This window comes from Sciurus carolinensis, chromosome 11 (genome assembly GCF_902686445.1).
Source record: "Sciurus carolinensis chromosome 11, mSciCar1.2, whole genome shotgun sequence".
Lineage (NCBI taxonomy): Eukaryota > Metazoa > Chordata > Mammalia > Rodentia > Sciuridae > Sciurus > Sciurus carolinensis.
The window spans coordinates 116,558,624-116,584,897 of NC_062223.1; the positions used below are offsets into that span (position 1 = coordinate 116,558,624).

General features: G+C 35.9%; 2 protein-coding genes across 7 annotated transcripts in view; one reads left to right on the plus strand and one right to left on the minus strand.

Moving 5' to 3' along the window:
- The window catches only part of Sik3 (SIK family kinase 3), a 242,324-nt gene that overhangs the window by 187,573 nt on the left and 28,477 nt on the right, over positions 1-26,274 (minus strand). The window lies entirely within an intron of this gene.
- LOC124960191 (non-histone chromosomal protein HMG-17-like) lies at positions 24,056-24,325 on the plus strand. The gene has a single exon (XM_047518812.1). It carries the CDS (start codon positions 24,056-24,058, stop codon positions 24,323-24,325), a length of 270 nt encoding a protein of 89 aa, XP_047374768.1.

The following is a 26,274-nucleotide window of genomic DNA, read 5'->3' on the forward strand; positions in this document are numbered from 1 at the left end:
CTCCAAATTTAATTTACATTTTCCCTGGTTCTCATCTTCAGTTATATTTTATAATATTATTATATTTACTTTCTATAAGGTACCTCAAGTCTTGAGTACAGTGTAAGTAATGTCTTATTTACCTTGGTACCCTCAGCATTTAGTGTAATGACTGGCACCTAAGTTCTTAATATATATTGAATTGACGTGAAGGCTACTGTCACAGTACCATAGTTCTGGCTCAATAAAATACTTATGTCAGGGATGCAGGTATACTCAAAAGTAGAGTGCTTGCCTAGCATGTGCAAGACCCTGGGTTCGATCCCCAGGACTGGCAGGAGCATGGTTCTTAAGTCAGATAAAACATTATCAGTATTAATTATTGAGATGGGCCAGAAGCCACACGCACTGAATCAATGTTCCTGACTTATGTATTTTTATAAGAGATGAACAAAGGAATGTCAAAAAGTGCTTTTAAGACTCCTTCTACTTCTTGAATCTTTTTTTTTTTTAAGATGGAATCTCACTAAACTGGCCAGGCTGGCCTTCAACCTGAGATCCTTCCTCCTGCCTTATCCTCCCAAGTAGCTGGGACTATAGGCTCGGGACACCACACCCAAATTCTTGAATCTTCTTAAAAGAAATAAAATAATCACTTCATTTTTACATAATAAATATTAAAAAATATAAGTAGTTCAAAAGAATTTTCAGATTATGAAACCAAAATACTATTATTTTTACCATTTTTTTACTTTTACTTTCTAAATTGGGGGAGTAGGTGATAAAGAATCCTATTAAAATTCTTCTAAAGAAGTTTAATATTTATAAAAATCCATCTCAGGGGCTGGTGTTGAAGCTCAGTGGTTATGTGTGAGACTATGGTATGTATAAAAAAATGTAAATAGCATGTGTGAGACACTGGATTTGATTCTCAACACTGCATATAAATAAAATATTTTTTAACATTTTTTTAGTTATCAATGGACCTTTATTTTATTTGTTTATATGTAGTGCTGAGAATCGAACCCAGTGCCTCACACATGCTAGGCAAGTGCTCCACCACTGAGCCATAACCCCAGTCCCCTAAATAAATTTTTTTTTAAAAAGGTTCATCAACAACTAAAAAATATATATTTTAAAAAAATCTCAGTAATCAAAGTCAACCTGTACCACTCTGATTTTACACATAACAAGTATCTCTGTACTATGATTCCTGCTTAGACAAGACTATGAGTTCCAGTGACTAAATTTTAATTATGACTCACTCAGACAAGCCAAAACACACTACTAAACAAAAAGTAAACTGCTGACTTAGAGATTTAATGATACAGAAATCCAACAAAGCCTGCCAGGAAATAGTATTTCCCCAGCATCAAACGGCACCAAGCCTGGTCACTTTAAAGACAAACCTCTTCACATTTTTTTATCAACTTAAAAAAAAAGCTAAAGAATGGCTTAAAGGGTGTAGCTCAGTGGCAGAGCACATGCTTAGCCCTAGGTTCAATTCCCAGCACCCAAAAAGAAAAAATATTAGGGTCCAATGCAAGTTAATGCATAAAGAAGGCAAATCAAACTATCCCATACTGAGGCTAATAAGTGGATAAAGGACAATAATAATCTGCATATCAGTCACAGAAATTATTCAGTTCTTTCTTGGCCCCAAACAATGGAGACAATATTCACAAACAAACCAAGAAGATTAAGTCTGGTTAAATAGATGATAGCTACCCATATTAAACTGCCACATGCTAGTTTTGCACGCTTCAATACTCAGCCTTCAAAGGCACAAAACAGAAGTAAGTTTTCTATTCTAAAAATTGTTTAGAGAGGATTTGTCAATACATAACCAAATATCTGCTCTCTGACGGGAAAAAATCTCTGTTCACCAGCCAAGGGACTTTTAAGAATAAGAGCTGCATATGACATCTCTCCTCTCTGGCCTCCTAATTCCACATGAGTTTGTAGTTATTCTTGTACTACAAGAGTATCGGTTTCAGACTGTAAGCCTCATAAGCCCCCAGGAAAGCCATTCTTGTGGAACTGTTCCAGAGAGTTGCACTTGAGCTCTATAAAGAACTTAAGAGTTCCAGTCCATGAAGAGTGAACAGTAACTGCTCTATTACTTTCTGCCGCTGACCTATAAAAACCAAAGCCTGGGCCTGTCTATAATCTGTAAGCCATTTTAATATTCTCCCGGAACATTACAAAAATATGACAGTCACTAGAGGCACTGGCATGAAGCTAAAATTGGGATTCTCAATTACTAATCCTATGTGGAATTTGTTCTAATTCTCAAAAAAAAAAAAAAGTAGGAGAAATTCTCCCTTTCTCTTTCCTTCCTTCTCTCCTCCATTCCTTTTAATTGAAAAAGACAAAGGTGAAAACCACAATGCTTACGACAAGCCTTGTAACACACTGTCTTAAGCACACTTCAGATCTTCAGATAAGAGTATGCAGTTAGCAACATACTACATTAAGTAGCCCGTTCCATGATTTTGACATCCATTTCCTAAAGTTTCACTACAACTATCCCTTCTAAAACTAATACACTATAAAAATGTATGAACTCAACTGATGGATTCCAAATTTCAGAGGCATGAGATCATACAGTTTAAACTTTTCTTACATGAGGAAACTATAGTTCAAATGTGTTAAGTGATTTGGCCAAGGTCACATGAATTACGGTGTCCTGACTCTCAGCCTCATGTTCTTTACAACTACAGGAACTAGATAATGAGAGAAAGCACTACTATTCATCAGTGGTAAGCGCAATGTGTGCTTTCAGTGTCCAACTGTCTTTTAAACTATACAATCCCCTTGTTCTGCATAGTAGCCTATATGGGAACAGGCACACTATTCAAGGGTCACATAACAAGCATGACACATCACTGAGGCACAATGCTCATATTAAGTAAACAGCAAAATGTCCTGACAAAATAAAGGTTTTATTTTAGTTAAACTATTTATGAATACACTTTGCCATTTACCTAAGAAGTTAATTGAAGGCAGAAACTATTTCTTCTTTTTTTTGTTTGTTCATTCTTTTTAGATATACATGACAGTAGAGTATATTTTGACATATTATACATACATGAAGTACAACTTATTCTGATTAGGATTCCATTCTTGTGGTTGTACATGATGTGGAGTTTCAATAGTGGTTTATATTTCTTCTTAATTTCTATATCCTTTACCAACTATTCAAAGAGACTTGTTCATCCACCCTAAAACAAGTTTGAGGGGAAAAAAGTATCTCCTTGAATATTTTTAGGTTAACATTTACAATTTGTCATCAAAAGCTTAAATCACTACAAAAGCTATACTTTCATTTATACATTATTAACATAATCTCATTTAAATAGACATTTTAAAAACAAAATATATTGTATCACTAATTTTAATACCACCAAAACTGCCATATAACTTGAAATTCCAATTGAAATCTAAATACCAAATATTACTCAGTCATAAAAAAGAATGATGTTATGACTTTTGCCAATAAATGAATGCATCTGGAGACTCATGCTAAGTAAAGGAAGTCAATCCCAAAAACTAAAGGTCTAAAAAGTTCTCTCTGATATGTGGGTGCTAAAACCAATAATGATGGGGGAAGAATATAAGTTCAGTGTTTTAGACAAAGGGGACTGAAGGGAAGGGGCAGTGAGAATAGAAAAGATGGTAGAATGAATCAGACATAACTTTCCTTCGTTCATATATGAATACATGACCAGTGTAACTCCACATCATGTACAGTCACAAGAATGGGATCTTAAGCAGTATAAGTTATACTCCGTGTGTGTATGGTATGTCAAAATCTACTCTACTGTCACGTATATCTAAAAAGAACAAAGTAAAAAAATAAAAGAAAGAAATCTAAACACCAGAGCAATTTGATATTTCTCACCCTCCATTTTAAAAGTGTAACAGAATATTCATGTCCTACATAAAATGCTATACTGGCTTTTTTTCCCAAGGAAATTACATTTCTACTCCACTTCTTTCATGGTGTTTAATAAAATTTCTTTTATACTTTCCTGTAGTGAAAATATTCATATTAATTATTTTTATTTATCTAAAAAATTTATTTTTATTGAGTTTTCCTACTATTAGGAGAACAATGCAAATAAGTTATACATTTTGGTAACTAAACATAAAAGGTAATTTCCACTTTGGAAATGCATCTCTTAATAAGACAAATGGAGGAAGGTAGCATTTATTTTGATAGAAGAAATTTTCACACTTGATGTCAGTGTTTCAACTACCCCTTTGTTGGAACTCTGGAAGATTTTATATCTCAGCAAAATATTCAATGGCAAAACACAAGACAGGTAAAAGTTCTGGCTTTAATAACCATAAGAGTCAAGGCTAACCTGTAATCCCAGCAGGTTGGGAGGCTGAGACAGGAGAATTGAGAGTTCAAAGCCAGTCTCAGCAAAGGCGAGGCACTAAGCAACTCAGTGGAGTGCCCCTGAGTTCAATCCCTGGTACCAGAAACAAAAAGAGTCAAGGCTAAAAAAATAGGTAGGAAAGGAGAATTCATATTTTGCCAGTTCTGTCTTCAGACAAATCAATTTCAGGAGAAAAATAAATTGAGAACCTGGAAAATGATTCTCTTTAAAACTATCGAAGCCAAGATATCCTTAAATATGTACTCTAATTGAAGATTGCTGCTCTAAAGCACCAGGCTTGGTTCTTTCTTAGAACTCAGTATTCGCTGCATTAAAATTGTTTAAGAGGAGCTGGGGTTGTGGCACAGTGGTAGAGCGCTTGCCTAGCATGTGTGAGGTACCACATAAAAAAATAAAGTTGTTAAAAAATAATTTAAGAAAAAATGCTAGTCACTGAGAATATCTACACAGTACTATTTTTTTCTAATCAAATGATAAAGTATTATCATTATGAGGAATGAAATGATGTAAAAACAATGACAATACATGGCAGATAGCAAGACTTCATGCATGTTACTTGCCATTCTTATCAATATTCATATTATTGAAATCTTATTTTACTCTCTCCATCTTGCACACATTTCTTTAAATAAGACTGACATGCTGGGCATTGTGGTGCATACCTATAATTCCAGCGACTTGGGAGGCTGAGGCAGAAGGATTGCAAGTTTGAGGCCAGCCTCAGCAACTTAGTAAGGTTCTAAGTAACTTAGTAAGACCCTGTCTCATAATAAAAAACAAAAAGGCCTGGGGATGTGGCTCAACGGCTGAACACCCCTGGCTTTAATCCCCAGTACTGATAAATAACTAACTAAATATTATTAACCTCTTATTCAAACATTACAGTATGATTTAATTTTAAACCATAAATATAACTCAGTCTGCCAAAGAATAATGGTTCAGAATGGCTGCCCACTTCATGTTAGTGCCATTTCAGAAGGTCTTCTATGCAAATCTGGAAAAAATAAGTATGTCATTGATGAAAATCATATTTTCTGATCTAAATGAAAACCCTGATTTACCTTTGAAAAGTTAATAAAAATAAATTTAATTCTATACACAGAAGATCTGTTAAAACTTACCCTATAATTTATTATAATATCAACATAATTTTCCCAATATCTATTTTAAAAGACCCATGAGGAACACATCTAAAACAGAATGCCAAGAACTTTGACCTACTGACTTCAACAGTGTCAGAACCTGTTTAAAATAGTTCATGATTCACTCTGACTTAGTAAGTCTGCCTGAAACCTAAAAGATTTTTTTTAAGAATTGTCAACTATTTAAGAATGTAGATATTTATTAAAAACACAGTCAAGTCAGGCATGATGGTGCACAACTGTAATTCCAGCAAATTGGGAGCTGAGGGGGATGGCAAGTTCAAAGCCAGCATCAGCAACTCGGCAAGATTCTGGGGAAATATATAAAGTTTAAAAAGATATTTTCCAATGTCTGTTTACCCAATCTTCCCATGTAAAACGGCAGTCATACATATCATTCCATCTTCACCTCATCTCCTTCTACCTTGACAGTTCATTAGAGCCACAGGGGACTGAGCAGTTATCAGTACCATGTTTAACTCTCAAGTTACTCTCTTCTCCCACTAATCCTTTGCCTCATATTTAAAGCTTAGAATATAAAAAGTCTGTCATGTTCCATCATGTCAAGTGAACAGTTCCAAACCACATTACAGTTTGATACAGCAATAAGAATAAATATATTTTAGATATAATTCACATCTATAAAATTTACCCTTTGCAAGTGTGTAATTCAGTCTTTAGTATACTCAAAAAGTTGTGCAGCTATCACCACCATCTAGCTTCAGAGTATTTTCATCATCCAGAGAGAAACCCCGTACCCACAGGCAGTCATTTCTTGTTCCCTCCTCCTTCCCAGGCCCTGGCAACAACTAATCTATTTTCTGCCCCTATGAATTTGCCTATTTTGGACATTTCATTTAAATGTAATTCATACCACATGGATTTCTATGTCTGGCTTCTTATACTCAGCACATTTTCAAGGATCATCTGTATTAGAGCATTATTTTATGGCTGAGTAATATTCCATTATATGGACATGGCCTGTCTGTTTAGCCATTCACCAACTGATAGACATCTGGGTTGTTTCCACTTTTTCACTATTGTAACTAATGCTATTATGAACATTTGTACATACAGGTTTGTATGTGAATGTTTTAAATTTCTTGGGTATCTACCTAGGAGTAGAATTGCTAGGTCATATAGTAACTGGGCTTAACTTCTTGAAGAAATGCCAAATTTTTCCAAAGTAGCTAGACCACTTAACATTTCTACCAGCAGAGGATGAAAAATCCAATTTGGAGGACATATTTTATTTTCCAAAATCTCTTCCTTTACAAACCTTCTGCCTTCCTCTTTAAAGCAAAAATTAAAAGAAAAAAAGTGTAAATAAACATTTTTCCCCCACAAACCAAGAATGTATGGACTTATGTCTATAAAACAAATTAGGTGGATGATCAAGTTGGGTAGTATGGTATTTGGTATTAAAAGAAAAGGACATGGCTATATGACATCATAAGACCATATTTATCTACCTTTATGAGTTAGCCTTGAACATAGTTTCAGAAGAGGAGTTTCCAAAGGTGGAATGGGGTATATAATCTCCTTAAGTAATTAAATGAGGCAAAGTACTCATTTGGATTTGATTATTCTAGTGTATTGGTTAAGCCAGTCTCAATATTGTATAGTAATACCATTTATACTCTTAATGCTTATGTTCTTCCTTGAGAATATGTTTTCAAAAAGCAAATTAGGGGCTGGGGAGATAGCTCAGCTGGTAGAGTGCTTGCCTCGCAAGCATAAGGCCCTGAGTTCGATCCCCAATACCGCCAAAAAAAAAAAAAAAAAAAAAAAAGAATTACAGTTAGCCCAGATAAATCACAAAGTTCATTCTAGGGCACAGCACAAGATAAGGTAGAAAAAGTAACCAGTCAGACTGTAGAGACTACTATGATAATTAATTTTGAGTTAATTTAATTGGGTTAAGGGATGTCCAGATAGCTGGTAAAGCTTTTCAAGGTATGTCTGCAAGGGTGTTTCTAAGAGATTAGGATTTGAATCAACAGACTAAATAATGAAGATCTAATCTACTGTCGCCAATGCACGTAAACATCATCTAATCTGTTGAGCCCCCTCCCCCAAGGAAACAAACAGAAGGAAAGGCAGAGGAAGGGCAAATTCATTGCCTCTGCTTGAGCTGGGATATCCCCTTTCTCCTGCCCTTACACATCAGAACTCTTGGTTCTCAGGCCTTTTGACTCTGAGACCTACACCAGCAAACAACTCCTTCAAATTCCCAGGCCTTCAGCCTTGACTCCCCTGGTTCTCAGGCGCTCAAGACTCCACTGAAATATACCACCAGCTTTCCTGATCATTCAAGTTTGCAGATGGCTTATCATTGGGACTAATCCTCCATAATCACATAAGCCAATTCCCACAATAAATCTACTCATATGTGCATAGACATATATGTGTGTCTGTGTTCATATCCAATAGGATAAATATATATGTGTACATATATATATTTATTTCATTTATTTATATTATTTTATTTATTAGTATCATGAATATTATATTCATTTACTTATATTATCATAATGTTATATATTAACAATATATAATACATTAATATATTATTAATATATAATATATATCCTATTGGTTGTTTCTCTGGAGAACTCTGACTAATACAAATCCAGAATATCAAGTGAAAGAGTTTGGAACTTACCCTGTACACAATGGAGTATTCTTGGGGGATTTTTTAAGAATGCATAAGAAGAATCAAAGCAGGTCTTTAGAATAATTAATATGGGACCAGCAGACCGCACAGACTGGAGGATAGAGCCTAAAGGTAGAAGGACCAGTTATTATTGCAATAGCCCAAGTATGATGTGGTATTCAGGGATCAGTAAAACCAGACCATACAGGGCTTAATGACTTAATACTCTGCAATCCTCTATAAAGAGCCTTTATCTGGCTCAGTATCATGGTTTTTTTTTTTTTTCTTTTATCTTTTTTTTAATGTACATTTCTTTTTTTTTTTTTACTTTTATTTATTTACTGTAGTACCATGTTTAAGATAAAGAAATCTCTTCTCCAAATCACTAAAAGGGAAAAAGTTTTAACATTTCAATTTTCAGTAAGTTTAAAAGAATAAAGTTGAAAGGGCAGAAATAGCTCTACTTATACACAATGAAACAAAAAAGTTCTGAAAGGAGCCTTTCTACCGATGGATTGTGTCCCTTTAAGTAAAAAACTTGAGACGTTCTCAGGCTCTGGGAGTAAAACTCCCTCCCAATGACCGCAAGCTATCAGCTGCAATCTACCTGCTACAGTAGGAAGTTTCATTGTAATAGCAAATTTCTCATTAAGGAGTCCACTGAGGTCCAGTCCTGAACAGTTTTGTATCTCAAATGTCATAATTTCAGAAAGCAATTATTTCCAAAAAATGAAAGATATGTCAAGTTTCAATACAGGAGGCTCTGGAGCTTTATTATGGGCTAAGCAAACAGCATAGATGATTGAATGCTTATTGGTGTGCTAGATACTCATGACACAAGAATAATCATTAAAACAGACCAACCTTCAAAGAAGTCTCAGTACACTGGAGAAAATATACATACACAAAAAAATAAGTAACTACAATACAAAGTGGTAAATGCTATTAAAAAGGTATGTACATAAGTGATGCTTTGAGAATAACGGCCATATTTATATTCAGTCCATGTTAAGTCCTTTTCAAAGCATTTTCCCTACATTAATTCACTTAATCCTCATAACATGACTAATAGTATCCACTTTTTATACATGAGAACACTGAGGCACAAAGAAGTTAAAACAGTCTTATCCCCGTTTTACAGCTACATTACTAACCAAGGCAGTCTGGCTCTAAATGCAGGTATTTTAATTACCCACTATATTGCCTCTTAATGAAGGACCAATTAATGTTGTCTTGGAGGGCAATGAATAATAAAGAGAGAAGAGAGCAGGTGGCATATTTGAGACCCACCAGTGAAGCATGACCAGGAATTCACCAGATAGACAAGCAAGGCACTTGGGCCTGAATGTGAGGGCTTATTTGCAGGGACCAATTGAGGGAGAGCACACAGCACTCCATGCAAAAAGAATCCAAGAGCAATAATAGCAGGTCAGGAACAAAGGCATGAGACTTAAAGGACAAGGTATAATCACAGAAGTCAACTGCCTACTCTACTTACAGTGTAGATTCCCAGGAAGAAGAGAGGAGGCTATAAGACTATGAAGGTTTAGATTTCAGGTAAGGAGGACCCATCTGAGGCCTTTACCACTGTGTGATACAAACAAATCTGCCTATATAAATCTGGAGAGAAAGCAGAAGGTGACCCAGAGGACAATTAGGAGATTACCACAAAAATTCTGTCAAGAAATGATAATAATGAGTAGATGGACACAAGCATTTCTGAAGTAGAATAATCAATAGTACTTGGTGACAGGTTGCATGTGCAGGATATGGAAAAGAAGGCATGCAGCAAAGCTATCTCCAAGGCTCTTGTTGTGGACAGAACAGGGCAGAAAGAAGATCAAATTTTAAGAGGAATAATAAATAAAGAGCAGCTAATATTTAGTAAGCTATTACTATATTCTAGTACTATGCTAAATACTTTTACTTTTAATGAAAACACATGAAAGAGAACACAAAAAGAAAAATGGAGGGAGACCTCATGGCCCAGCAAAGCTTTATTCAGCTACCAGATCTTCTGGTAGAGGGCTCCCACGAGGATCTGGCTCTTATATGGCCTCAGCAGAGTCAGGTCACTGAAAGAGTTAGTTACTTTTAGTGGGCAGGGCCCACTAAAGTTTATGGAGGAGTTTATGGTGGGGAGGGAGGACAGGTAGGTAACCATATCCTTCATTGATCAGGTAAGTTCCATTATTATCATCCTTTCAAAAATGGAGAAATTGTGGTTCAAGGAAAATAAGTAGTTTATTTAAGGCCATAGTTGCTAAACACTGAAGCCAGAGAAGGACAACTTCAGATAAACTGAGTTGATGGTATCTGCGAAGATATCCAATGTGGATCTCTAGCGGGCAGCTGAATATTTTGTATGAACTTCAGGAAAGCTGAGTTCCACAGATACAAACTAAAAAACACAACTATACTATTATTACTATTCCTACCACAAGCATCTACTAAGCACTTACTATAAATAAGACTTTCTGTTAACTGCTTTACACACACTATTTCACTTAATCCACTCACTTCTGAAGTAGGTACCACTATTATCCTCATCATTACAGAGGAAGAAACAGAAGCACAGAGAGATGAAATAAACCAGTCCATGTCTCTCAGACAGAAACTAATGCAACCAGATTGAAAAGCTCTTTCTGATTTGGATGAGGGCAAAGAGAAAGCGGGGCTGAAGGTGGGTTGGGAGGAAGAGTCAAGAACTGAGCCCAAGAGAAGACAATCATTTGAAATGCAGGAAGAGAAGCAGAGCAACAAAGGGTAGTGCTAAGCAAAGAAGGCTTGGTAAGTCAGGGAGAAAGAAAAGATCCAGAAGACACTCCTGTTCTAAATGCTAAAGGACAGAAAATTTTTTTAAAGACAGGGGTAACCAACAATATCAAAAAGAATAAGAGTTTAAATCAGGTAGGTTTAGCTGGGACAGAGATTACCTTACACATATAAGAGAAAGGGAAGGAAAGAAATGGAGTTTTGAAGGTAAATAAAAGAGGCACTAACAGGAGTCTGTGAACTTTTTTTCTGGGCTTTGTGGTCACATCCTGTCCCATATTCTCCTTTTCTAACAGCCCTTTAAAAATGTAAAAAAGTATTTTTAGCTGGGGATGGAAGTACACAAAAATAGGCCAAAGGACAGATTTAAGCAGCTGACAGCAGTTAGCTGACCCCTTCTTAAAGCATAATGGTTAAAAGAATGGACTCTGGAGCCATAATGACTAGGTTCATAGTCAGCTAATTGTCGTCTGGGTGTCCTTAACTTCTCTGTGCCTTGATCCTCTCACCTGTAAAATGGGATGATAATAGGCACTACTTCATAAGATTGGGGTGAAGATAAGTACTTAGCTATAGCTATGGTTTGTGTTACTTGAAACAATTCCAAATATAGTGAGCTTTATGATGTTTTGAAGCATATTCCCACTTCCCTTAAAGCTACATAATGAGTTAGTTTCAAATATTAAAATCCAGTTGCTTAATTAGGATGGATCTCAGGGGGGAAATAAGGTTTAAGTAAAGTTGGAGATGGACCTTCATACAAGTTGTTCTGTGGAGAAGCTGGCTTGACCACCACAGTGGAGCTCTGCAAAGACAGGTGAGGTCCCTCATGCTAGAGGATGGTGCAGGTGTTGGTGGGTGAGACTTTGGAGATTAGCTCCAAGGCTAACAGGGTTTCACCCTGTCACAGCCTAAGCTCTCCGTGTTCAGAAAAGTGACTGACAGAGTACCCAGCTTGTCATAGCACGTGCTCTCTGTCTTTGGAGAAGCAGCTGACAGAGTGTAGCCCTCTCCTGGCCTAAGTGCTCAAAGTATTTGTCAAACTCTGAGTTTATATGTGTTTTGAAGTCCAGTAGGTAAGGTCAGTTTCCTGGTCAGTAACTCACACACATGGGGAGTTTGATAAGGCTTGATGTAACATTCCCTAGGGTAGGGGTGTTTACTCCAAATTGCCACAGAGGATCTCTATTGGGTTGCACATTTTTTTTTGGGGGTGGTGCTGAGGATTGAACCCAGGGCCTTGTGCTTTCGAGGCAAGTACTCTACCAACTGAGCTATATCCCCAGCCCTGGGTTGCACTCTTTTGCCCTTTCACTTTAGTCGTGTAAGGATACATACAGCACTGCTCCCCTCTGGAGCAGCATTCCAGGTGCCATCATGGAAGCAGAGACCAGAATCTCATGGGACGACACACCTGTCAGCATCATGATCTTGGACTTTACAGTACCCATGCTATAAAAAATAAATTTCTCTTTATAAATTCCCTGTCTCAGGTATTCTGTTATATCAACACAAGTGGACAAAGAAAACTACTAAAGAAAAGCCCTCTCTGTATGGAGGGTTTGTTAGAGGAAGGGCAGACAGAAGAGAACCAACAGCAAGGGAAATACAGTAAATCAGAAAAGGGCTAATTAATAAAACAAAGTCCCGAGAAGCAGCAGCAGGATGCCAAGAGTTTCTATCCTAACTGTTGGAGAGAGTGTTAACTAGTTTGGAGGACAATCTGTCAACTTTCAACATTTCAAATGTACACATTTTTTGATACTTTTTTGTCTTCTAAAACTTGGCTCTGCACATAAATTCAAGCAAGGATATACCTACAATAGTATTGGGGAAAATGAAAAAAAATGCAAATATAAAACCTTTAATTCCATCAATAAGGGAAAGGTGAAAAAAAGTCATGCAAATCTATACAATGAAATCTTATGTTGCCATTTAAAAAAAAAAGATAAATATGCTCACATGAAGAAATTTCTGTAACTTATTTTTAAAATAGTTTTTTAAGTTGTAGATGGACACAATACCTTTATCTTATTTGTTTATTTTTATGTGGTGCTGAAAATTGAACACAGTGCCTCGCATGTGCTAGGCGAGTACTCTACCACTGAGCCACAACCCCCAGTCCTGTAACTTAATTTTTAATTAAACTCTTAAGGAGAAAATTGTAGTCAAATGAACTACATGTAAGAAATAACAGAGAGGGGCTGGAGTTCAGCTCTCTGAAAAGTTTAATGAAACTGACACAAGTGCATTAACATAGATTGGAAATCATAATCTAAAGCTTATATATGTTATATTAATTGATATTATAATTACAATATATAATTCTATTAACTGTTAGGCAGTTCTATCAGATATAATATATATTATACTTAAGTTTTTATAAATGTTCCACCTCTGGGACAATGAAACAAAAAGAGTTAAAAAAAAAACTTAGGACAGCATGCATATGCCTGTGTATTTTAAGAGTTCATGTAATTTTGTACGTATACAGAGGAAAATAAATATCTAACTATTAGTAGATGACACCTCCAGAAAGTAAAAGATTAAAGGAAGAAGAAAATGGAGGACACTTAACTTTTACTTCATGTATATTTACTGTAAATTTTTTACTTACAAAGTACATATAGTATACCTCTAGAATATAAAAGGTAAACAGGTTAGATTTTTGAAATATGTATGGGCCCCTATTCTTTCAACCAAGAGGATTTAATATTTGGAAGCAGGAAGAGGACTGAGGAAGGTTACACTGAAAACCCCTATTTACTCAATCAAGCAGAAAGACAAACTGTGGTACAAGGAGCCTGGCACAACCTACTCAGTGCCAGGCTCTCTTGTCCCAGGCACTGAATAATCAAAAAAATACACAGACAAGTACAATCTCTGACCCAAGGAGCTTATGGCCTACCAAGGAAGGTGGAAATAAACAAAAAATAAGTTTCACAATTAGGATCATCATTACAGAACAGCACAGCAGTTTAGAATATAGGCTCTGGGGTCAGTCTGTCCAGTTTCAAATCACAATTTTGCTACCAAATGACAGGGTGACTTTAAGCCAGCAACTTAAAGCTCCTTGCTTAAGTGTCCTCATCTATAAAACAGCAATAACTATAGGTCTTATTTATTTACCTACCTGTCTAACTCATTGAGTTGCTGGGAAGGCTAAAACGTTCCTAAGTGTAAAGTACTTAGAATGGCCTCTGACATACTCAAATATTTGTTGTTATTGTTTTTACTCCCATTACCATTAGTTATCTTAAGGGAATCTAATTTACCTTGAGGCAAAAGGAAGGTCAGGAAAAATTTCCTTAAGAAAGTGACATATAAGCTAAGTCCCAAAGACAAACATAAATTAAACATCTAAAGAGAAAAAAAGGTGTCTCCAGAGAGAACAACATATATGAAGTCCTATGCTAACAATTCTCTTGGCATGTTAAGGATCTACAAAAGGCCAGTGAGGCTAGGACCCTGAGAGAGAGATGAGGCTGGAAAACCAGAAAGAATTGAAGAATTTTATATGTATCTGGAAATGAAAGAAATTGTAGGAAATAACATAATAAATTTGTTGTTGTTGTTGTTGTTTTCCCCAAAAGGTCACTCTGTTGACGTAAGGAGCCAGCTGCGATGGAGGGAGGTGACACTAGCCTAAGGAAAATGGGTGAAGATTTAGAAAGAACAGTCATTCTGGTAACAGAGAAATGAAATCAACTACAGACAAATGAGAAGACTACTAAAGAGAATAACAAGCACAGATGTGGCTAGAACTCATGAATTAGTAATAGAACAAATTAATATGATTAAATCATTTCTTTAGGCCCTAAAGCAGGAACAGAGAAAAAGACCAGCATTGTTTGTTCACAGCTGGAGATCTGCATGGCATGTGGGAGAGAAGAACAAAGATGCAGGAGAACTGAGGATGCTTATGACTCACTGAAAGTAACCAACCACAGAGTCCATATGGGATAAAGTCATGCCATCGAGAATGTCACAAATTGGGAGTCAGGGAAGACTTAAGGAGGTGGCAGCCTCAATGAAATCAGAAACTAAATTCAAGAAATGGCAGAACTGAAAAGACAGAAAATTGTGTTCACAAAGTAAAATTTCCAAGTTCATGATTTCAGATCTGGAACACTGGCCATGGGACTAGACTGCTATAGAGAAGCGGCAGGACACATAGCTGAAACAAGAAGGATCCAACAGAATGAGATTAGCACGTTGGACAAATAATCAACCTGGCCACTAAAGGCATGCGAGATCATGGGAAGAGTTCGAGTAAACTATTTACAAGGATCAGAAGTTAATTTTCAATTATACACTCAAATATAACACCATAAGGAATGTTAAATATCTGAAATAAAACAGGATGCCTTACTAGTAACAAAGCTTAATCTATTTGTTTTGCCAATAATTTTCAAGAACTTCCCTAAACAGCCATTCCTGACGAAAGTTCTTAAAAAGACAAATAGAAAAGTCAGAGCAGGGTCTTGTTAAATTGCTCAGGCTGGGCATGATCTCAGGATCCTCAGGCCACAAGCTTCAAGCAGCTGGGATTACAGGCATACCCACAGTGCCCAGCTCAGAAACTCTTAAGTTGATGACTATTTCTCCCATCTGGAGAGTAAGTATCATATACAAACTAAAAGCATAGAAAAGCCACAGGCTGGGAGAAAATCTCTGCAAAACACATATCTGATAAAGAACTGGTACTGAAAACACGCAAAGAAATCTTAAAATTCAAACAACTCAATTTAAAAATGGGCAAAAAACCTGAATAGACACCTCAGCAAACAATATACACACATGGCAAATAAGTATATGAAAAGTTGCTCAACATTAGTCATTAGGGAACTGCAAATTAAAACAATGAGGTAACACTATGCACATATTAGAATGGTCAAAATCCAAAGCATTGACAACATCAAATGCTAGCAAGAACAACAGGAACTGTCTTTCATTGCTGGTGGGAACACAAAATGGTATTAGTCACTTTGGAAATCAGCAGCTTCTTATAAAACTAAATACATATTCTTATCATATGATCCAGGAATTGTGCCTTTGACATTTACCCAAATAGTCAGAAACCTATGTCCACATAATCTGCACACAAATATTTATTCATAATTGCTAAAGCCTGAAGCAACCAAGAGCTCCATTAACAGATGAATGGGTAAATAAATTATGGTACATCCATACCGTGAAATATCCTTGCTAAAAAGAAATGGCATTTCGAGCCTATAAATGCCATGAAGAAAACTTAAATGCAGACTACCAAGTGAAAGAAGCCAATCTGAGAAGGCTGCATACTGTATGATTCCAAATATATGACTTGTTGAAGTCAAAACTATGGAGTCACTTAAAAAATCAATGGTCTCCAGGGATTAGGGGGAAGAAGAGATGAACAGGTGTAAAAGGAATTTTTAGGACAGTGAAAATAATCTATATGATACTATAATGGTGGATACATATTACACATTTGTCAAAACTCACAGAAATATACAACACAAAATGTAGACCTACTGTAAACTATGAACTTTAGTTAATAATAATGCATCAATATTATTTGTTAATTATAACAAATGTACATGGTTAATGAAAGACATTACTATTAAGAAAAATTAGAACTAGAAAAGAAAATAATAGGATATGTGGGAATTCTCCACGCTCTGTGCCCATGTTTTCTCTAAACTTAAAACTACTCAAAGTAATATCTCATTTAAAGAAATTAAACACATTATCATGTGAGTCACACAAGAGAAAACTGGGTCTGCTATTGGTAAGGTAATATATTTAAGACATTAAGAGTGAAAACTTTGCTTGGGCTCTGTCTGGCTCTTCCACTAACCGGTGGTATCACTTTGGGCAAGTTATGAACTGCTTTAAGTCTCAGTTTCTTCACTGGTAAATTGGAGATAATTATCATGGAGTTGTTAGGAAGATTAAATGAGTTCAAACATGTGAAAGCAGTCAGAATAGTGACTAGAACAAATTGAGCGTTCAATATATATTAGCTCCCTGTAACTGAAAGGAAGATCTATAAATATGTAAATCAAAACTACCTGATAGTTGGGCACAGTGGTACATGTCTATGATCCCAAAAGCTAGGAGGCAGGAGGATCATAAGTTCAAAGCCAGCCTCAGCAAGTTAGCAAGGCCCAAAGCAACTTAGCAAGACTCTGTCTCTAAATAAAATGCAAAAGAGGCAGGGAATGTGGCTAAATGGTTAAGCCCCCCTAGGTTCACTCCCTGGTACCAAAAAAAAATTAATAAGTAAATACCTGGGAGCTAATCAGAAATGCAAACTCTCAGGCTCACATCATATCTACTAAATTTGTAAAATCATATACCCAGGTAATTTCTATGCATATATAAGTTGAAAAACACTGTATTAGATTAGCATTATCATTATTATAGTTATTCTTCAACACTGTCAATAAATTAAAAAACAAATACTGGAAGAATTCAAATTATTATTGGCTAAAAGTATGAAAAAATTATAATGGTTAATGAAATTTTAGAACATATTTTAAAGTTACAGTAATTAAAACACACATTGCAGGCACCCAAGTAAGAAAAGAGTATATGTTAGCAAGACTATTTCAAGTGGTAAAATAATAAACTATAAGGACAACTGACTACCAAACTATTTTGTAACCAAGTCAGAGCTTAACTTCATATGATACTGAAAATACATTCCAAGTGCATTCAAACTTAAAAATTGAACAAGGGATGATGGCACACATCCACAGTCCCAGTTAAGCTACTCCGGAAGCTGAGGCAGGAGAATCACTCAAACCCAGAAGTTTGGACTAGCCTGGGCAACACAGTGAGAACACCGACTCCTTTAAAAAAAAAAAAAAAAAAAACTTCTGGGGTGGAGTTTGGCTCAGAGCACTTGCCTGGCAGTGTGAGGCACTGGGTTTGATCCTCAGCACCACATAAATATAAATAAATAAAATAAAAGTATTGTATCAATCTACAATTTGAAAAGAAAATATAAATATTAAATATAAATTTACAGGACTGGGTCTGTAGCTCAGTGACAGAGCACACTTGTCTAGCATGGGTGAGGCACAGTGTTCGATTCTTAGCACCATAAAAATAAACAAATAAAATAAAGGTATTCTGTCCATCTACAACTACAAAAATAAATTTTTAATAAATATAAATTTACAAAGCATAGAAGCAAATATAGAATAGAATTTGAAATGTTGTGGTTAGCAACTAAATTCCAGAAGTCATACTAGAACTACATGTTAAAAAAACAAAACATTTCTATATGAAAAAAAAAAATCACAAAAGTTAAAACAAATGATACGCTAAGAAGAAAATAACTATGACATACTTAAAGACTTAAAGGATTAATAACCAGAATGATCTTTTTCCTTTTCCTTTTTTTTTTTTTTTAAGATACTGGGGATTGGAAATCCAGGGCTTCATACATGCTAGGCAAGAAATTATCATTGAGCTACACCTGCAGCCCTTTCTATTTTGATACCGGGTCCTGCTAAATTGCCCAGGCTGACCTGGGAATCCTTGTGCCTCAATTTCCCAAGTGGCTGGGATTATAGACATGTGCATTCATAGCCCAGCCAGATGTGATTTTCTTTTTTTTTTTTTTTTTTTTGTACCAGGAATTGAACCCAAGGGCACTCAATCACTGAGTCATATCCCCAGCCCCTTTGGTTTAATATTTTATTTAAAGATAGGGTCTCGCTAAATTGCTTAGAGGGCCACCCTAAGCTGCTGAGACTGGCTTTGAACTCATGATCCTCCTGCCTCAGCCTCCTGAGCCAATGGGATTTTAAGTGAGTAACACCATGCCCAGACAAGAAAACGATCTTTTAAAAAACTAAAAGAAAAATGGAAGAGGGGAAATGGGTAGATTTTCTATATTCACATGCAAAAAGGCTGAGTTTCAAAACCTTCATTAGGACAAAGTACAACCCCCAATATCTATCTAAAAATATTTTTGTGCACAGAAAAAAGGTATGGAAGAACACATACCAAATGGTTAACAAGTTACCTCTGCAGAGTAAAACTGGAAACCGTTAGGACTTTCAGGTGTTTTTAAAAATTGGACATCTTACAATAAACATTTTTTTTTACTTACCTTTAAGTATAAAAGAAAATACTGAGAGTCATATTATATGTATATACACATATATAAACACAGTGAAATATTATGTTTTTAGTAAAACAAAAATAGGTTAATATTTCAGTAGAATAATATTTTCAGTATGAACCACAAGCTTCCTGATATTCCCCTGACAATTTCTTAACCCCAAAATATTATGACATTTGGAAAATATATTGTTATCAAAATTTCCCTAAGAATTCTTAAAGTAAAAACATGTCAAGGGTCTGTCTTCTCCAAATGGGCCATCATATTCAATTTTCAATTGTCCTCTGATAAAAGCAAGTTTCAGTTCAAAAGTGAACTGACTAAACTAGTCAAGCTATTTAACAACATAACACAAAATATTGGCCTAAACTGGTGTCCATATGTTCAAAATATGCCTAATAATAACAGATAGCAACTGTTTAAAAGTAACTACAAGGAAATATAGCAACCTAAAATTCGCTTCGATTCTGAATCATTTTTCAGTCACTAAACTGGAAAAAAAAAATTATTTTGAACCATTTATCACCTCTAACTAAATGCAGGCTTCAGTCCCTAAATCACTGTGTGAAAAAAACAGTATACCCTCAAGAAGACTACCAATGGAAGGGTTTTCCCAGAAAACTGGTTCATACACACACAGAAAAATCTTGCATAAGTTACTCAGCTACTAATTTAATTCCTGAAACCAGTTTGGAAACTACTAGAAGTAAGTGACCAAGAACATGTACAACAGGATTTTTTTTAAAGGTTATACACTGTGGTTCAAGTTTATTGCTGAACTCAGATAGTTAAATTTTCTTCTAGATGAACTAGACAGTAACTTTATGGGTTTCCTATAATGTTATACTTAGAAATTTTAAGCTGTTAAAATGAATTACATGACAATTTAGAGGGGTTTTAGGCTCCTTTTATTTAACAGAATGCATCACATGTAGATATGCCTGATACTAATTAGTCTCATAAATTAGACCAAAATCCATTAAACTGAAATAAAAACTCCAAGTTGTTAAAATTAAACACCTTTCCCTCTCCCTACAACTGTCAGTTCAAACAAGTTTAAGCTAATATGATCAGTACCCATGTCTCAGAAGATTCAAACACTGAAATCATAAATTAGTGAACTTGGAATTCCCCCAAGAAGGGGAAAAAGATACATTACAACTCTCACCATTACAGGTTAACAGTCATGTGTACTATCTTGATTTCTAGAGCATCTATACTCAGAACCACTAAGAATGATAACCTCCCCTGATCAACCTAAAGTCAGCTGCTGGGATACTTGTAACCAAAATGACCTAGTTTCACTTTTTCAGAAAGTAAACAATCCCTCTGGCCCAATTTACCAAGAAAGATGTGAGTTAAAAAAAATTTTCAGGAGGAGAGTATACCCAGATTTTAACTTCTCATAACTATTCATAAATTAATAAAGTTTCTTAAAATGTCTCATCTTAAAAGAGAAACTTTGTAATGTCATACCACTGATTACAAATTGCACACTCCACATCTCATATTCAATCAGAAAAAAATTAGCTCTTCAGGTACACTGATAACTTTTATCATGTGCTAATGAGTATGAGTATCAGAAAGATGTAGGAAAGGTGTGCCATAGGAGCCCAGCTTTAACAATTCATAGAGAGGTCAGGAGAATGGCAGATTAAACTAAGGTCAAAATCCTTCACCATTTTTAACATTGGGATCACTACTATGCTGATTCTAACTTGCTCACGACTGTAGTATGTCAGTAACTATCAAGAATATTTATCTTTAAATAATAATTTAGGACTGGGAGAGTAGCTCAGTGGTAGGGTGTGTACTCTGCATGTATAAGGCCCTAGATTCAATTCCCAGCACCAAATATAATAATTTAGTGTTTATATTATCAAATTTATAAGATACTTCATTACCAAAGGGAAAAAAACCTATAACCCTATACCTTACTAATTATCTCTCAAGCTACTGTAAATAAAAATAGCATACTACTTATTCCTCCCATTCTTACATCCTTTTTCTTTGAGATTGCTAATGCAAAGCAATCTTGGGCAATAAATACTGGCTTAGCATTCTTCCTGTTCATCTACTCCAAGACATTTTACCTCTAGTGGCAGTTCAGTAACTAACCAAAGATCACAGTTCTTTTCCACTACTGATAAACACAGTCACAAACAAGAATTACAATTCAGCATGTTATCTTATCACCCTTTATAATTATCCACTGCTACCCAGAACTTGATTTGTCAATTGTTATAGCTCCTTTATTTTTTAAAGGTACTTTAAAACAAAAGTTGCACTTAAGTTCTTTCCAGAACAAAGCACTTAGTTAACTAAATAGCTTACAAATTGAGTCTCTTGAAACATTCTCTTGAAACAAACTTAAAGATAAATAATGTACTTTTTATTATAAGACAGGCTCTCCCTGAGTTGCTGAGGCTGGCCTCAAACTCCTCCTGCCTCAGCCTCCCAAGTTGCTAGGATTACAAGCATGCCCCACCACACCTGCTTTTGACTTTTAATTGCTAAAAATTATGTTAGGACAACACAGTGGCATACTCCTGTAATCAAAGTGAATGACGTAACTTGGGAAACTGAGGCAGAAGAATCACAAGTTCGAGGCCAACCTGGGTAACTTATCAAGACCCTGTTTCAAAACAAAATTTTAAAAGGTAAGGGCATATAACTCAGTAGTAGAGCATTTTCCTAACATGCACAAGATCCTGGGTTCAATCCCCAATACAAAAAAATTAATTAAAAAAAAAGGAAGAGTGAAGGCTGAATTTTTTATTTTAATTATGAACTGTTTTTAAAATAGTAAAATACAGCTAGGGATGTAGCTCAGTGATAGAGTAATCATCAAGCATGTGTGAGACCCTGGGTTTGATCCCCAGAACTGCAAAAATAAATAAATAAATTTAAAATAGTAAAATAAGGGGCTGGGGCTCTAGCTCAGTGGCAGAGCACTTGCCTAGCACGTGTGAGGCACTGGGTTCAATCCTTAGCACCACATAAAAATAAATAAAATAAGGGCAATGCTGTCCATCTACAACTACAAAAATAATTTTTAAAAAAATTTAAAAATAAAATAGTAAAAAAAAGTTCAAATAATCACTAAATAATATATTAATAAAGGAACTAGATTTTTTTAAAGAATATCAAACAACCCACTGAATTTTGAAAATAATCCATGAAAGCAAATTTAAACATCATAATATATATATCACTGGAGAACACAGAAGCTTGCATGTGTCATAGGGCAAAGTACTCTATATGCAAATGTTTAATGAATTGATTTGGCTGTTATATGATACATAATTTCATGCAAATTTTGTAACTTTCTTCAAGATCTTCAATTTTTTTCTAATTTTTTTTTTAGTTGTAGGTGGTCACCTTTTTTTTTTTTTTTTTTTTTTTTTGTGTATGTGTGTGTGGTGCTGGGGATTGAACCCAGGGCCTTGTGCTTGTGAGGAAAGCACTCTACAAACTGAATTATATCCCCAGCCCACCTTTATTTTTATTTATTTATTTTTATTTGTTTATTTTTATTGATGCTAAGGATGGAACCCAGTGCCTCACACTAGGCGAGCACTCTACCGCTGAGCCATAACTCCAATCCCAAGATCTTCAATTTTTAAAATCATCTTCAAAAATTGCTCCCTGTGGGGCTGGGGAGATAACTCAGACGGTAGAGTGCTTACCTTGTAAGCACAAGGCCCTGGGTTCGATCCCCAGCACCCAAAAAAAAAACAAAACAAAACAAAACAAAAAATTGCTCCCTGAGAGAAATTTTTTTTATCTTTTTACTCCTATCAATCTAAGTTTCCTGGCGTCTAACACCAAAGAGTCTGGTCTTCTCTAGAATATATGCTTCTTCTATCAAACCACAGTTAAATGTGGTGGATGTCACCTCACATAAATATTTTTGTCAAGTATTATTAAAATCTAATGATTACTAAAAACATATTGCAGCTGTCCCAGGTACATGAAAAAAGAGCTAAAAGATGGTTTCTTAGGTACAGTAGGCACAATTCTTAAGAGGACAAATGAATGAGTTGGAATTCAACATATAAAAATTGTTCATCAAAGGACACTATTGCCAGGCACAGTGGTGCATGCCTATAATCCCAGCAGTTTGGGAAGTTGAGGCAGGAGGACATCAAGTTCAAAGTCAGCCTCAGCAACATAGGGAGGCCCTAAGCAAGTTAGTGAGACCCTGTCTCAAAATAAAAGTATAAAAAGAGATGGGGATATGGCTCAGTGGTTAAGCACCCCTAGGTTCAAGCACTAGTACCAAAAAGAAAAAAAAAAAAAAGGAAGGGACACTTTTGAAGGTTAGAGATGTGTCTCAGCAGTACAGTGCTTGCCTAGCATGTGCAAGGCCCTTGGTTCAATCCTGAGCAATACACACACTACAAGACACTATTTTTAAGAATACAAAGATAAGTCATAAAATGAAAGAAAATATTTGTAAAGCATTTATATGATAAAGAACTTCTATAGAAAATATTTAAAGAATTCTCAAAACTCAACAATAACAATACAATCTTTTTAAATGGCCTAGGGATGAATTCAGTAGTAAAGTATATATATGCCTAGCATATGTGAGGTCCTGAGTTCAATCTCCAACACAAGAGTCAATAAATCAATTAATAAAATGGGTAAGTAGTGGGGAATGATTGGCCAAATTATATTTAGTCTGTGCACATACAAATATGTAACAACAAATCCCACCACTAGGAACACAATAATGCATCAATAAAAAATACACAAAAGGGCTGGGGATATAGCTCAGTGGGTCGAGTGCTTGCCTTGCAAGCACAAGGCCCTGGGTTCAAATCGCCAGTATCACAAAAAAATAAAATAAAATAAAATAAACTGGGGAGCAGTCTGAAGAAGAGACGAGAACGACCCCCGGACCGACCAAAGCCATGGGCCCCTGCATCCCCGCATCCAGCGCCTGCATCCCACCACTGTCGCCACCATGCCCAAGAGAAAGGCTGAAGGGGATGCTAAAGGAGATAAAGCCAAGGTGAAGGGCGAACCACAGAGAAGATCAGCAAGGTTGTCTGCTAAACCTGCTGCTCCAAAGCCAGAGCCCAAGCCTAAAAAGGCCCCTGCAAAGAAGGGAGAGAAGGTACCCAAAGGGAAAAAGGGAAAAGGGGCTGGCAAGGATGGGAATAACCCTGCAGAAAATAGAGATGCCAAAACAGACCAGGCACAGAAAGCTGAAGGTGCGGGAGATGCCAAGTGAAGTGTGTGCATTTTTGATAACTATGTACTTCTGGTGACTGTACAGTTTGAAATAATATTTTTTATCAAGTTTTATAAAAATGCAGAATTTTGTTTTACTTTTTTTTTTCTTTTTTTTTTTTTAAAGCTATGTTGTTAGCACACAGAATACTTCATTATCGTTTTCAGGGGAAGGAGCATACGTCACTAGTAGAATGTCTCCAAAGCTGGATTGCTGTGGGGGAAAACACCTTCCCCTGCTAGTTTTGAGAGACTTCCTCTTGGCTCCCAAGAGGAGGAATTCCCTGATGTTGGCACACATAGTCACCTTGGCACAAACGCCTTGTGGTATGGAAAAACTCAAATTCATCTTATGTCCTCCTCTCCCTCTCTGCCATCGGCATAGACTTAACTCCCCTAAACTCAGACCTGTTGGGACCTGTCTCCCAACAATTGGTTTTACCAGTGTGTCGGCAATCTGGACTTCCCAGTGACATCATTGAAATATTGTCCCTCAGAAGAGCAACGGTTCCTTTTCTAGATTGTGGATCTTCAGATTAATAATTTTTGCCATTTTCATTTCATTTCCTAAAAGTCAGGGTCGGCTTGTGAAAAGTTGTTAACAACATGCTAAATGTGAAATGTAACCCTCACTCTAAACTTTCCCTATTCAGAGCATCAAATGAAGATTCCATTGGGTTTTATAGTGGCTTTCTGATTTTGGTAGTCCATTGAAGAAGGGAGTTTGAAAGTTGTTGTATACTGTTAACAATTGTCCATGTCCTGCCTGAAATACCATGATTGTTTATGAAAAGTATCTTTAATAAAGCTGGATAAAGTTTGAAAAAATAAAAAATAAAAAAATTAACTGGGCAAAAGATTTGAACAAATACTTCACTAAAGATGATATTCAGGTGGCACATAAGTATACAAAAAGATGTTCAATATCATTAGCTATTAGGGAAACCATAAATTAAAACCATGAGATAACCACTACATAATTACTATACTACTAGAATGTAAATTAAAAGACACACTAGCACTGGTAAGGATTTCATGCAAGTGGACATCTTGTATCTCATACACTGCTGCAGAAAAGGTAAAATGGTACAGTTACTTTGGAAGACTATTTGGCAGTTTCTTAAAAAGTTAAATCTACTAATCATGACCCACTCATTTCACTCTAAGGTATCTACCTAAGTGAAATGAAAACATAAGCTAAAAGAAATGAAAACATGCCTCCATGCAAGGCTGTACATAAATGTCACAGGTGCTTTATTCGTAACAGCTCAGAATTGGAAACAATCCCAATGTTTTTCAGTAGGTAAAGGGATAACCAAATCCTATTGCATCTATACAGTGTAACACTACTCAGCAATAACAAGTAGCAAACTCTGATACAGACAATGAATAAATATTAAACACAGGATGCTGATTAAAGAAGAAAACATCCGCTGGGCGCATGGTGCACACCTGTAATCCCACTGGCTGGGGAGGTTGAGATAGGAGGATTGAGAATTCAAGTCAGCCTCAGCAAAAGCAAGGCACTAAGCAACTCAGTGAGAACCTGTCTCTAAGTAAAATTTTAAAAAGGGCTGGGGATGTGGCTCAGTGGAAGAGTGGCCCTGAGTTTACTCCCTGGTACCCAAGGGGAAAAAAAAGAATACATCCTCGATGAGGCCACTTAGATGAAATTCCAGAAAAGGCAAAACTAACCTATGATGATAGCAAATGAACAGTTTTCTGTGAGTGGAGGAGTGGGAATGAATGCAAGAGCACTAGAGAACTTCTGGGGATGAGAATTGTCCTATATCTTGATTGTGTGGAGAATAAATAGGTATGTACATTGGTCAAAATTCAAATTGAATATTTAAAATGGTTTTACTAAATATAAGCTGTACCAATCAAGTTAAGAATATTAAAATGCGCAGGTGCTGTGGCATACACCTGTAATCCTAGCTACTTAGGAGG